General features: G+C 38.5%; 1 protein-coding gene across 1 annotated transcript; it reads right to left on the reverse strand.

Moving 5' to 3' along the window:
- Positions 1 to 273: 273 nt before the first annotated feature.
- Positions 274 to 12,384, reverse strand: LOC146316376 (NAD-dependent protein deacetylase sirtuin-3). The gene is made up of 8 exons (XM_084733465.1): positions 12,105 to 12,384; positions 4,586 to 4,817; positions 3,508 to 3,726; positions 3,066 to 3,298; positions 2,547 to 2,647; positions 2,286 to 2,447; positions 1,963 to 2,175; positions 274 to 876 (listed from the first exon to the last, which is right to left on the reverse strand). Exons 2-8 carry the CDS (start codon positions 4,807 to 4,809, stop codon positions 700 to 702), a joined length of 1,329 nt encoding a protein of 442 aa, XP_084589591.1. The 5' UTR covers positions 4,810 to 4,817; positions 12,105 to 12,384; the 3' UTR covers positions 274 to 699.
- Between the last annotated feature and the right edge of the window lie 2,301 nt (positions 12,385 to 14,685).

Genomic DNA, 14,685 nt, shown 5'->3' on the forward strand with positions numbered 1-14,685 from the left:
CATTTTTGGACCCATACAACATAAACCTTATTTAAAGGGATAGTTCACTAAAAAATGATTTATTTTTTTTTTTTTATATTGAAAACTAGTCACCATTCAGTTCCATTGTTTGGGAGAATCTGCAACACTGTTTTTCTGTGAAACTCCAGCAATATTCTGTGAACTAACAAACTAAACTTGACCTTCAATTGGCATTAGGATGAGTAGATTATGACTGAATTTTCATTTTTGGGTGGACTATCCCTTTAAGAAAAAAAAAAGACAGGAACAATGCAAAATACAGAATACTTTTATTAAATATTGTTTAAAATACAGTGTTGTTCTCATATAAAACATTAACAAGCTTACTGACATGGAACATTAAAAAAAACACCTGAAGAAACATCTGAATTTCTGTTCCAGGGCTCACATTGATTTTCTAGTGTTCTGGATGGACCCTTCCTCCATAATAAGTGCTTTGAATGTGCTTTTGAGCTTGATCAAGTGTATTTGATGATTTCTTGATATACATATGAACATAGTATGAACCTGACACTCTGTTGAAGAGGGAAGACGACACACTTTCACTCCCATGCACACAACAGAAACCATTTTAAAACTATTAGAAAATAACCAGCTGAACAGTAGCGTGTGTGTATACAGTTAACAGGAGAACAGTCTCAAACCTTTCCAGTGCCATCGTTTACCAAACATGCAGCATCAGGTGCTCAGGCTGGATGATGCAGAGCTCTTGCTGTCCGTCTCAGAGTCCGTCTCCTCGCTCCCACTGCCGGCTCCTCGTGAACCTCCGGTTCTGGACTTGGATGTCTCCATCCTACCTGGAGGCCCTGCTGTTTGTCCGCTCACTGACTGGCTGCTCATCAGTGCAGGGATGATCTGCAGAGAGGGAAAATATAGTCAGCAGAGATATTTAAAGGCTTTTTAAGACCATTACCATCAAATTAAACACAATTTGAGACCTGTTTCACTATGCCTGTGTTAATTTAACCATTTAATATTAATCTCTTAAAATCTGCCAATCTAAATCCCATAATGTAAGACTTCTTGTCCTTTCTACACTTAAAGTTTGAGCATGAAGCTAGCTGGTGTGCTCTGATAAATACTGACTGGGCTGCACAGTTTGCATTAAGGCTTACTGGCTCCATGTTGGTTCCGTTGCGTAGTCATTACAGCATGATCAATACAAAATTTTCCCCAAATAATTTAAAAGCAGAACTGTTAATGCAACATGATATAAAAGAAATGTTAATTTCATAATCCAGTTGGGTTTTAAGACCTGTCAAAATTGGATTTAAGAGGGAAGAATAATCTGAGGAATACAAAAAAAATGCCTTGTTTCAAATCACATACTTTTTCTTTTCACTTTTAGTATGTACTGCACCTGTCCTGACAAAGTACGCACAGTTGCATGCAAGTATGTATACAATTGAGACATACTACAGAACTTTATCATAATGTCTGTGCCATTGACTATATAAAAGATATACAGCCAACAGTCATTGGTCTGTGCTCTCTCTGTGGCTCAGCTGATTTGAGAAATCTTTCACTGATTTTGGGTCAGAGTAGCCAGGAAAGCATGCTGGCTTGCATACTAAAAATGCAACCAGATTCAGTAGGGTATCCTGGTACATTTTGGCATACTCCATTTGACATACTATATATTGTGACCTTTTGAGACCTACTATATATTGAGATCTTTTCTGACATACTATATAGTGTGGTAGTATAAGTATTGGAATGCACAATATCTGTCCATTGAGAGAGCAATGTTAAATCAGTAGAGTACACTGAAGTCCCATAAGGATCTCCACCATATGTATAATATCACCAGAGCTGCTTCTGTTATGTGTTCTCTCGTTTCCTTTTTGATTTCACAGAAAGGTACTATGTCTCATACAGAACCCAAAGAGACTTGTATAACCTGCAAAAGGATTGTTTTAAATGTCTTAAAAAAGAACCCACCAGTGTTTCCTGATTCCTCATCAGCTCTTCAATCTCATCGTTCCAGCCCAGCATTTCTGCAAACCTCCGTACTGTGTCCTCCAGGTCACCCAGTTCCATGTGGTCTCCTCTCCGCAGCGGGACCTTCTCAAAGGGACCAACAGCGTGTCGGTTCAGGAGGAGACGTGGCACAGTGGAGCGCACCGTGTTCACTAGGCTGGCAAATGGTTCAATCTGAAATAAAGGGTTTTTGTTCAGATGTAATTCACCTCAAGGTTCACCCACTCACAAAATGTACTAAATACCCATTTAAAGAAGTGAATAAAGATATTAAAAATGTTTACCTGTAAAGACGTGCCCATGATGATGAGCAGGTCTGCTTTAGGAAAGTCTTTAGTGTGGAGGAAATACTTCTGAGGGAGGTCCTCTCCAAAAAACACAACATCAGGTTTGACTGTTGCGGCGCAGAATGTGCAGATGGGGACATTATCATTCATTATGGCATGCTGTGGAACAAACAAATGAGGGAAGCATTACTGTGGCATCAAGCACAGTGAATCATTATATTCAATTTGAATGTTTCGGACCATGAGGGTCAGACCTACCTTAGCCTCCTCAGCAGGGTACGAGGTGTAGCACAGGTGACAGGACGCTGTGGCAAAACTACCGTGAGCTTCCACAAGTTTGTCATCTGGAATGCCGCACACTGCGAAGACAGTTGTTAAATATTATGACCAAGAGAGATAAATAAGTTAAGTAAGTAAGTAAGAGTAAGGATAACTGAATCTTTAAAATCAACCAATGGCTGCCTGGAAAGTAGGAACAACATGTCATTTACATCATATTGCTGGTAATTAAAGCATATTGTCCCTGAGAATAAATTATTAAAATGAAAACCAGTCATGTAAATATCTTCAATGGGAGTTTATGATTTCTGTTACATGCATGTTAAGAATGTCTTTCATTGCTTGTAGAGAAGTCATGAGTGATGGATATTCATTTACATTTTACTTTGTATGTTTGTAGTCAGTGTTGAAAAGTTTCAGGCACTTTAAGCTAGCCTGCAGTTAATTTTAAGCTCTATTTTCAGGTGTTTTTTTGTCCTCTTTAAAGGTCTCACTCACGTTTCTCCAGTCCGTCAATGTTCTGGGTGTACATCCGCAGCAGCAGGCCTTTGTGATGGAGCATGGAGATGAAGTAGTGTATGTAGTTGGGTCGGTGGCTGCCAGGATACAGAGCCTTGGCCAGGGAGAAGAAAGGCTGTGGGTCGTCGGAAAAGTAGTCGATGTTGAAAATAGCTTCTGGATAAGGGATGTTGTACTTCTCCAAGTTGGCGTAAAGACCTGTTCCCGGAGTTCTGGAAAATATAGATTTTGACATGTACATTTTAGGATATTACGGCGATTACTTCAATAAAGAAAACTAACAATAAGTGACTCCACTAAAATGGTTACTTTACGTTTAGAGTGAAACTGCACAAAACACAAAGAATATAAAGACTCGTTTTATAGTAAAGAGAAAGATGAAGGCGAGGGTGTAGAGAGAATAAGACCCACAGACACCAACCTGAAGTCTGGGATGCCGCTGGCTGTGCTGATTCCTGCTCCGGCCACCACCACCACATTCTTACAGCGGCCGAGCTTCACCAGCCGAACCACAGAGGCAAGACCACCTCGCAATGAGGACTTGGCAGCAAACACAGCTGGACTGCCCTGATCAGATTGGGACCCAGAGGACTGAGCAGCCTGCACATGGTCCCTGCTGCCTTTGGACAGGTTTCCTTTACTGGAGAGCAAGACAAGAACAGACACATGAAGACATCCTGATCTCATATGTGACAATCCCCAACGTGATAGTTAACTTCCTGTTGTCTTGACAAAATTCTAGCATGAGGTCTCAAATGAACTACGGAAGTTTTAATGTTTGACTGAGGAAATCGCTCTAAAAAATTCTGTGCCTAAGAAAACTTTGGGACCTTTCTGGTCGGTTTTGGCCAAGTGTACATTTTGTGTTTATTTTTGTTTTCTTTTGATGTTAGTTTGGTCTTTTCCTACCGCATTGCTCAAGCACTTGAGCTGGACTTTTTTTTTGTTTTAACATTGAGACTTGAAACGTAACTTTTCTGACATTTCTTTGTTGGTGAAAAATTAATAAACAAGTTTGAAGAGAAAAAAGTGTCTGCTTCTGTGCAAGAAAATGCAGTTTTAACCAAATTTTGTACAGGCATTCATGTTCCCCCCAAAATGAAACCTGCTGAATTTGGTGGCCCCCTGACCTTTGCTCTAGCGCCACCAGCAGGTCAAGTTTTTCACTTTCCCTCTGAAATATCTCCATAATTAATTGGCAAACAGGCACAATAGCACACTATCATGGCTATAGAATTGGTTGGAAGTTGACATAAAAAAAAAATGTAGTTTCTTTTAAAACCAAGAAACACCTTTTTTAATTCACTTTAATTTATATTGGGCCAGACAATGCTTCAACTCCAACCTGGACATTTGTATCCAGGTTGGAGTTTCATGCATGTACATGTGTTTGTATAAATGCATATTTATGTGTATATGCATGTATAATGTACATTTCTTTCTGTTTGTTGATCACTGATCTTGATGACACAGTGCAGCCTCCTGTTAGGTTTCCTCACCTTGTCTTTAAACCGTCCTGTCCGCTCACACTCATCTGACTAAGGTCCTGGGCCAAAGCGGAGTCTGTCTGCTTCTTTCGTTGTTTTCCATACAGACCAGGCCCAGAGTCCTGGCCCTCCGTGGGGTCGCTGTGCCGGACCTGGGAGCTGCTGGAGCTGCGAGTCATCCTGGTGACAGCAGGCTGGGATTTTTTTTTATCCCAGCTGGACCTGGACCTGTTCATTCCAACACCTGTTGACAGCAAGAGAAAAAAACACATTGCTAAGCCTGAATGAAACATCAATCACTGTCAATCACAAATTTCCTTTCCTCTGTGTTATCAACCCAAATGACATTTGAATGTCAGACATGAAAACAATGTTTTATTTTTAATTGTGCAAATGGAAAATGTGTTTATTTTCTAGGACATTTTCTTTTAATTTCCCTCTTTTTTCCTAACTGCACTAATTAGATTTTGACTTGTTTTCCACTTGCTCTCCCTCCTCTCCCTCCATCTTCTGTGTCCCATATTTAAAAAGCTGTTACACTGAAATCATCCTTTTCTTTTCCCTCCCTTTGCACAGAGAGGAGCTGAAATGTTTTAAAACTGTCAACTGTTGAACAAAAGCTAATGGCTGCAATATATTTAGCACCCCCCCTGCTCCTCAGCAGCTATGCTAATACAGTCCACAGCTGTGGCAGCTTTACTGTTCAGGGAAAGTGGAGGGTAGAGTCGAGGGGTGGGGTGTGTAGGGGGGTGAGAGTTAAAAAGAGGGGTGGCAGAGGTGAAAGGGAACTGTAGATTGACTGTGTGTCAACAAACCCAGCTGGGAGAGAAAAGAGGATGCCCCCTAACGGCCCCCTCAAACTGAGGAAAAAGGGGCTGAGTGAGGAGGGGGGGGTGCAGAGATAAATGATACGGAGGCGGGATTCAATAAAGAGGGAACAGAGGAGTAGAAGAAGAAGAGGAGAGAGGAGGAGGAGGTGGGGGCTTCTTTTCCAAAGCTATTCTAGGCCTTCAAACAACTTCCATGAGGAATGAGTGTGAGTGATCAGGGAGAGGCTGCGAACAAGGAAACAAAAGGGCTACAACCCATAAAACATGACTGCCTCAGAGGGCAACAGGGAGATAACACAAGCTTTTCTCCAGCAGCACCTTATCGCCCTCCGGAGGGGATGGGAGAGGAGGAGAGGGGTCACTGAGGGCTCATGGAGCAGCAACATGGCCAGAAAACAGCGGCCTTTGGAATATGAAGTGATGCGAAGATGTAACCTCGAATCTTTTCTGTAACTGATGCGTTAAATTTAAAGCTACTGCATGGAACTTTCATATTTTGTTGATTTTGGTGCCCCCTGTGAACAAAAAGCAGGAGTGTTTCCCCTGTGATAACCACAAAATATAACATAAAATTAACTAAATAAAAATCTCTACTTCTCAGTGTAAATTTGACTCAGAAAATGTAAACACGGCCTTGTTTAATCTGATTTAAGGAAAATCTGACCCAGTGGCAGGCATTAAAAATAACTATAAAGAAACAATAGAAATGTAGGTCATATAGAGGCATCAGTATTAATATGAGACTGTTTCATAACCAGTCAAAAACTCATTGTGGTAGCATTAAAGAAAATAAGTTATTACCAAGCTTAAAACTGAAGTAAATTTTGGTCTAATTTGTAAACAACCCCTTGTAGCATCTTAAAGAAATATGTAAGACCCGAGCATTCAGAAATGAGTGCTGCAATCCAAATGGCAAGTTGGAGCCATAGATAGTACATTAAATAAGTTAAATCCCTATTTAATGTACAAACTATGGCCAAAGCAAGTTGTTTCCCCTGCATCCTCCTCCCCAGACTGAGCTCAGGCAGGCTGCATGCAGGCTGGAGGGACGGTGAACACAAGCGCAAGACAGGGGCAACATTATATTTTGACACATACAAGCGATGACGAGTTCTACACTTTAAACTGATCAGCAGTTTATAACTGTCAGTTGTCTGACAATGTAAAGTTAAGATGGTTATCCTAAAAAGAAAACAAAAGACCACTGCCCTGAAAAAATACACACTCTGGATGTGGAGTTCAATGACTGCCAGACTCCATTAACATATAGCTCAATTTCAGTCTTATAAATATCTATGCCTTTTAAGAGATTACTGATGATTTCTTATGACTCATAAACACACCTACTCACTCAGTGAACATTCAGCATTAGTTTTAACTCTAATAAACATGAGAAACAAACACAACAAACGACCAGGCAAAGAAAAACTGCTGTTCCAGACCAGAATGGAAATTTTAAAGGAGAACATGCTGGCTGTGGCGCTGTTGTCAGAGAAGCTGGTGTTTCAACTTAACATGTTTCCTTAATCTCTGATGACACATCATGGACATTTTATGATCTAGTACAGTAAATATATTACAGATATCTTCTAAAAATCTTCTCTTCTAACTACTTTCATTTTATGCACTCAATCTTCTTTCACTTTGCCTCCTTAAAGGCTGAAGCCCCCACATTACTACTGTGTTTTTCTCCCCCTGCACATCCTAAAGAACTATTAAAAGCAGCGGGAGGGTGAGGGTCTCGGCTTTTGTCTGGGCTCCTCTCAAAAAGACACTGCTGAGTACAGGCAATAAATCACCACACCAGTTATTAAGGTCTCACACAGATGGCGCGGTGCAGCAGTAGACCCAGCACCTCCACACGAGTGGACCCCAGCCTCTAATCACATCTGGAGAAGTTACAGTTGCAGGGAAAAAAAAAGTCTTGTGTGCAAACTGGTTAACCTGAATAAAGTAACGTGACCTGGAAAAAACAAATATAGGTACCAAAGTGTGTTCCTCCTAGGATGTTATGGCTTCACTAAACTAAACTTGACTCATGGGAGAGGAGACACTTGAACATGAGCGCTCATCTGGACAAAACTGTGATGGAGAAAATGCTGCAGTCAAAACTGAGAAGCAAAGGTCAAAGTTGACAAAAATGGAAGACACCTCAGCAACAATATGATAATTTTGTTTTTAACGGAAAATTTAAAAAATAGCACTAAGAAAAAGTCCCATGTGCAGATGCATAAAACTAACTGATAAAAATCTAATTATGCCACAAATGCTATCATTATTCTTTAATGACAAATAAGTCCGAGCATAAATGACAAAAGGCTTAAAAAGGATTTGAGAGCCCCCTCCCCTCTTTGCTTGGCCTTTCACACAGCTTGTCCTCACAGCTCTCCACAGTCAAAAAGCTGAGCTGTGTGTCCCAAAAGCAAGCATTGGACCACCAGGAGTGTAGCTGCTCATATGAGGGTTACAGTTATCTAATTAGGACAGTCCTACAACACTGGGCGCACCTCAGTGCTCTCGATTGCCACCCAGTCAGGCTGATGGATAATCCTTTTACAACTTAAAGAGGCTGGGAGCAAAAGCCAAACAGCACCAAAGAGCAGCAAGAAAAAAGTTTGTGTCAGAACAAGTTCCTGTCTGGAAAACTGAAAAACTACATCCATAGAGATAATAACAATATGAGTCTTGACCTCTGCTCATTCTGATTAAAATTCAACCTGATGTTTGAATTTATGATCTGTCAGCAAACCCACAGATGCAGTTGGAGATGTTTCACAATAGTATAGTATACAAGCTTTTTTAAAATCATCATCAGAGAGGAATTTTAACTTTACTAACACATTTTAACTTGTCATGATAGGAAAAACACAGCTCTTACTAATAATAATTGCTAATTAGCTGCTTCAATTTCAGGCTAGTGCATGTTTGCAAAAACAAAAAAAAAATCCTTGGCATACAAAATAGATTTTTTTCCCTCTTATTATTTATTAATAACCAGCACTTGGAGTTGGTACAGAAAAAGTCACCAAACACTGTCCAGTTTTGTTGAAAGCCAAATTTGAGGCATGACAATAAAGACTGAACTAAACTGAGGTCTTAAATGAGCACTTAGCTATTTTTTTAATAGCTTCAGCACTTTCAATACTGTAGTTGATGGATACTGTATCCTTTTAAACATATGGTATGAAAAACTATCTACTTATCAATACTTTTGATAACCTTAGTTCTGTGTAAAGAAATCAAAACAAGCAGCATAAGTGAAAACACCATGCAGCAAGTTTTACAGTCATGACACCAGTTTGATTTCATAGAGATTTTTCATAGTTTGATTTCTAAACTATTGGCCTCTTGTAAACTTTTCTCAGATGTTTTTTCTGCATAGAAATAGCCTGACATTTCTTTTAAATTAAGGCTACAACTAATAATTATATATTTCTTATTTGTACTTTGACATTTTACAGAAGCTGGGACCAGAGATTTTTTTTTTTTGACATTTCTGCTTTGATAAATGACTTAAATGACTAATCAATTATCAAAATTGTTAAAATACAACATACAATTCCATTGACATAATTGCAAGGCCTTATATCAACAGGTCTGCTTACTAGCAGGATAACTTAGAGAAATAAATCTTCCTCTAAATTCCTAAACACTATAAAGTAATCCAAATAATCCAGTTTACCTTCTTCACCATGTTACTGTTCTGTTCTTGAATACATCTAGTACTAAAACTGTACTTATTTTCAGTGAATACCAAAACAAACACTTTAATGATCTGTATATATTTTGTGGTCCAGTGTTATAAACCATAAACTGTCCACAAAACTGAAATAAACAGATCCTTATTCACTGTCCACAGCGGCAGCGTGCACCCATGGACAATTGTTATGTTTTGTTTTGTTTTGTTTTTTCTGGAGGAGCTGAGTGTTAAGAACATCTGAGTAACATGTCAGCTGTGTCTTAAAGGAGATTTGGTTAAGTTTAATGAGGAGCTTTTCCCCTGCAACCCCAGCATTTAACCCTCCACTTACAGCAGAATTGAGGACAGCCGACTTTGATCTCCGCTGCCCCCCGACACAGGGACAGCAACAGGCGGCCTGGTTGCCATGGAAACCTCTTCATTACTTAGTTGGAGAGGCAACAGCTCTCAGTCCTCCCACCCCACCTGCTCGCTAATGACATATCACTGTGTGTAGCATCTTTGTTGCTCTCTCCATTGACACAAAGCAGTGAGTCCTAATTTGTGTTAGTATATTGTTTGTGCACACAGAGGAGGAGGGACGGCGGCGCAGAGCTAATTTTGCCCAGTGGGTCGATGGCTAACTAATGACTCTCGTCCTGTTACTCCTCTGAGGACAGACCAGCCCCAAATTAAACACCAATCTACAAATAAAGGAATGTGGTGCTATTTGTTCAGCCACGTGGTTTCTCTGAGAGAGCAGGATCTGGAAATAAACACTGTGTTTTTAGGACGTCCCAACTGCCAGGTAATCCACTCTCTTTAGGACAAAAATGTTGAGCCACCACTCATAATACTAGACATTCAAAAACATAAGAGCTGTAAAAATGAAGGTTGTACAGTTCATTACTTACTTACTTACTTAGTTACCAAACCAAATGATATTTATTTATATGTATGGGAGCCCATTTTGGACAACGTGATGAAAAGAAAAGATCCTGTAAGCCATTATATTGAGAAAGACTCTTGAAATAATAACTTAGATTCTCAAAATAATGAATTATTATCTCAAAAAATGAGAGGAAAAAAACAAGCAAAAGCCACAAATCTAAACATTTAAGAAGCTGGAACCATGCAGCAAATGTTAAAACTGTTGCAAACGATAAACTGATTATCAAAATACTTTTTATGCCTTCGTTTTTAGTACTGAATAATCGATCAATCAAAGGGCTGGTCTTGGTTAAAGAATAGGCCTTTGGAAAAGTTTAGCTGTTTAGTCCTTTTTTAAAGATGGAAAGGGACGGTTATGTGCAGACATTTCTATTGCTGCACAAGTGCTCAATAAACTGAGGCCCTCAAAAAAATAAGTTGTCTCATTTCTCCATCCGAGCTCAGGTTTTGCAGAGGAGTGAGGCGACACTGACACCTGCTGGAAACTAAACCTCATTACAAATGAAAACCATCAGTTTGGACAACAATCAATGCCACACACACACACACACACACACACACACACACACACACACACACACACACACACACTGCGGTAACTGTACCCAACTTAGTTAGTTTACTGCTTCACAAAAAGCCACAGCCTTTGATTTTCACCAAACCTGATTAACTGTTTAAACTGCAAACTTTAGGGACTGAGTTAAGTCAAGTAACACACTCTATTAACTCAATAAATACAGTCAATACCAGTGACATAGAGATATCACAAGAAAACATACTGCACAAGCAAACAATGGAGATGCTTCCTTTACACGATGAGTATATTCATTAAAATATCTATTATTATTATTGATAATTGAGCATTTTTGGTCTCTTTTGTATATCATTATAGGATACACTGTGTTGTTTTAGATGTAGATTGGACCAAGTATGAAATCTTGAGGTGAACATCATTGTTTTTAATATATTATACATTTTTATAAGAGATTAAGCAAAAAAGACCATGCATTTGCTAAATGTGCAGAGGACCATCTGCATCTTGTACATGAACTAAATATAACCACTACAGGATGCAATTATATTAAAGATCCCCTCCAGACATGTTTTAAAACATTTAAGTACTCCTAGAATAATAATGTTGTTTGTTATGTCAAAATTATGCTATTAAAGTTACGTTAAGAATTATATCTACTCCTTCTGTCTCATCAGAAAATACTGAATCTATTAATGTGCAAATACTTTTTATAACAAACATTTATGTGTATTTGACCTGGAGAAGGGCTGCACAATTTTTTGATGAAGATAAAATGTGTAAGATGCCCTGGCTCTCACATCTTGCTTTCCAGATGTGAGAGAACACAGTGAAAATGAAAATTGTGATACACTGATGATCATTCCCACTAATCATGATCATATCACAATGGAAATATCTGTCAAAATAATTACAATATTTCTCTTTAACCACATTGTGCAGCCCTAAACTGGTGGCTTTAAGTTTCCAAAACTGCATACTGAACCATGATGGGCTTCGAAACTGGTTGGGATGTCACAAAAATTTTAATCTGAGATTTAATGCAACCACAGAGAAACTTCCTCTCAGCAGCTGGAAGTGAAAACAGTCTTTTAGTGTCAAGCACTGCACATCTCTCTCACAGTGAAGCTTGAACACCCAAGTGAGGTAACACTAACCAAAACTAAACTAATGAGAAACATAATTAAGAGCTTTTCATGAGAGAAAAACAGACTGAGGAGTGTTTATGAAGTAAACGGACTTCCTGAGGACGATGTCGACATTTAGACTTTAATTTCACTATAAAAACACAGGCCCTCATTACATCAGCTGCTATTTATTATACACTAACATTCTTATACTGACTGAAATAATAAATGCATGTTGGAAACTTCCTTTATAAACATATCCAAGTGCTACTGTGGCTCCACTCTGCAGGAAATCACTGACATTGTGGTCAAAAGGTGAAAGAACATACTGACACACCTTCCCCCTGTAAAATTAATAATAATGCATTAAAGTGAAAAGAGTGATATCATTTATATCATTGCCGTTATCTACCTGTCTCTGCAGACGGAGGAACTTTTGGATATTGTACACACGGCGGCGGCTGTGTTGGTCCACTCGGGGTGTTTTACATCCAAACAGGAAACTGAAGACCTCCTTTAAATACTAAACTGTGAGTTTGTAATTCAGCAGCCGCTGCGAGCGACTCAACATCTGACCCGGCGGTGATAACGGCGTGTCCTTCTGCTGAAATACCACAACTTTATCCACACATGCAGCCTGAAGCGTTGTATTTTTAAGAGGAGAGAGCTGTCACTCTGCCGCTGGTTCCGGGTACTAAATAAGTCATTACGAATACAGGCGGGAAACACAGCTGCAGTCACGTGATTCTCTGTTTCCGCTTGCCATCCCCAGCATGAACAATACCAGTGGAGGAAAGTTGCATTTACTCAAGTATTGTAGCTTACTTAATTACAAATTTGAGGTATTTGTACTTTACTTTTTATTTACTTTTATTCCACTTTCTGTTTCTGCTCCGGTGCATCTCAGAGGGATAATATTGTACTTTTACACCACTACAATTATCTGACAGCTTTAGTTTCTGGTTAGGCCTACTGTACTTTTTTTTTTTTTTTTGCATACAAAACATGTGAAGAGCTCATATGTTTTGTTAAAAGGACTCAACAGTACAGTCCATTTTGATATGTCAGATACATGTCCAGATACACAAATGTGAGAATTAACTGATTTTCTTTCTAATTATTTTAATTTATTTTGAATCTTTTTTAGGCTTGGACAGATGGTAAACCATCACCGTTAAGGGGACACTTTGAGTTGTGGGTAATTGTGATGCCATGTGTCACTATTTTCAAACTATCATTCAATTAATTCAGAAAATAATCAGCAACTTAATACATAATGAAACTAAACTTTAGTTGGAGCGGCTCAAAATTAGCTCCCATTCAACCAGCTATAACATTAAAATATTGCCTTCATATTAATAGCTGAGTACTTTTACTTTTAATAACTTAAGTAGCCTACATTTTCCTGATCATACACTTTAACTTAAGTGCATGCAGCAGAGTATTTTTACAGTGTGGTGTTAGTGTTTTTACTTAATAAATACTAATTTTACTACTTATATCAACATAAACTGAAGCAGCTAAATGGAATTCAGCCATTGTTGATTTTATTATTAAACCTGTGCTTTTCCTACTGTGACAAACCAAACTATCTTTTGTGAAATACGTCTATTAAAATGTGTGATAAATGGGAACTGTAGAATTCAAACAGTTTGTGGTGCTGTGGAACTGCGTTGCCTTTTACAGAGAAGTGCCTCTGTAACTTGGCCTAGTCTCATTGATGTAAATAAGGTGGACAAAATAATAGAAACACTTGACACCTTTCTAAAACAGTTTCAACAAAAACTGCAGGACTTGCAGGCCTGTTGTATGAGACTGCATTTGATTTAACAAGGTGTAACCTGCTTAATAAACTAGAATATGCAAAACACAGAACCAAACAAATGTTCTGCCTTGCATTTCAAATGAATTACCTACACATAAAGTAAGCATTTTCTTTTGATAATGTGACAGATATCCATGCTGGGTGAAGGCAGACTGCATTAACATTCAGCAAAAATCATCATCACCATCATCGTGTTTTGTCCAGGCGTGTAAGCAGCCTTTCAACACCTTCATCTTCACTTTCAGCAACACCTGAGAATAACATGTAGACCATAGATACAATTTTCTTACTTTAGACTAACACCTGGAAATAGATGGTCTCCCTTGCGTTCACTTCAGTAAGTTTGCTTACAAACTGAATCTTAATGTGACAGTTTCTGCGATTGGTCACAGGACTTGGACTGCCTCTTGCCCAGTGTGAGCTGGGATAGACTCCAGCCACCCCAGCTGTGTGCAGGATAAGTGAGCATAGATGACAAACAGGTGGATAGATGAATATAATGTTGCATGAAATGTCAGAAAATTGTGAAAAATGTTGATCAAAGTCCAAGATGATGTCCTCAAAAGTCTTATTTTGTCCACAGTTCCAAAATATTCAGTTTACTGTCAGAGAGGAGTAACAAAAGTGGAAAATATTCACACTGAAAAAAATGACTCAAAATTATCAAAATAGAAGTAGATTAATTTAATTTAATTTAATAGATTAATCATTGGAGTTCTAATTATATATATATATATATACATATATATATCCCGTCACTCCTCAAACCTGTACATTATTTCAACTGTGTGTAAAAGTGATTGTTTTTTGTTTTTGGTCTGTTGTTTTAAACGATGATTTTTATGAAAGAGACGATCTTTGAGTCAGGATTTTTAAAAAAGAAGATTCAGTACGTCACTTCCTCTTTGAGGGGAGGGTGTTTTGGGGTAATTTGGGACTAGTTTTCCATCCCGCCAAAGTTCTATAGTCCCCGCACAAAAAAAATATTAATTTTATCTTTGAAGTGCTGTTCCTCCATATATTGCTACAGCCTATGATAATTTCTCAATGTAGAGCCCAAACAGGGAGGGAATTTTTTTTTTTTGTTCCTAATTAACTACCAAAACGTATAAATATCTAAATTCAAAAATCTAATTCCCTGTGTTTATGTGTGCCAAAGGGTGAACCA

The sequence above is a fragment of the Lutjanus erythropterus genome, chromosome 13 (assembly GCF_056507025.1).
Source record: "Lutjanus erythropterus isolate fLutEry1 chromosome 13, fLutEry1.hap2, whole genome shotgun sequence".
NCBI classification, from domain to species: Eukaryota; Metazoa; Chordata; class Actinopteri; order Lutjaniformes; family Lutjanidae; genus Lutjanus; species Lutjanus erythropterus.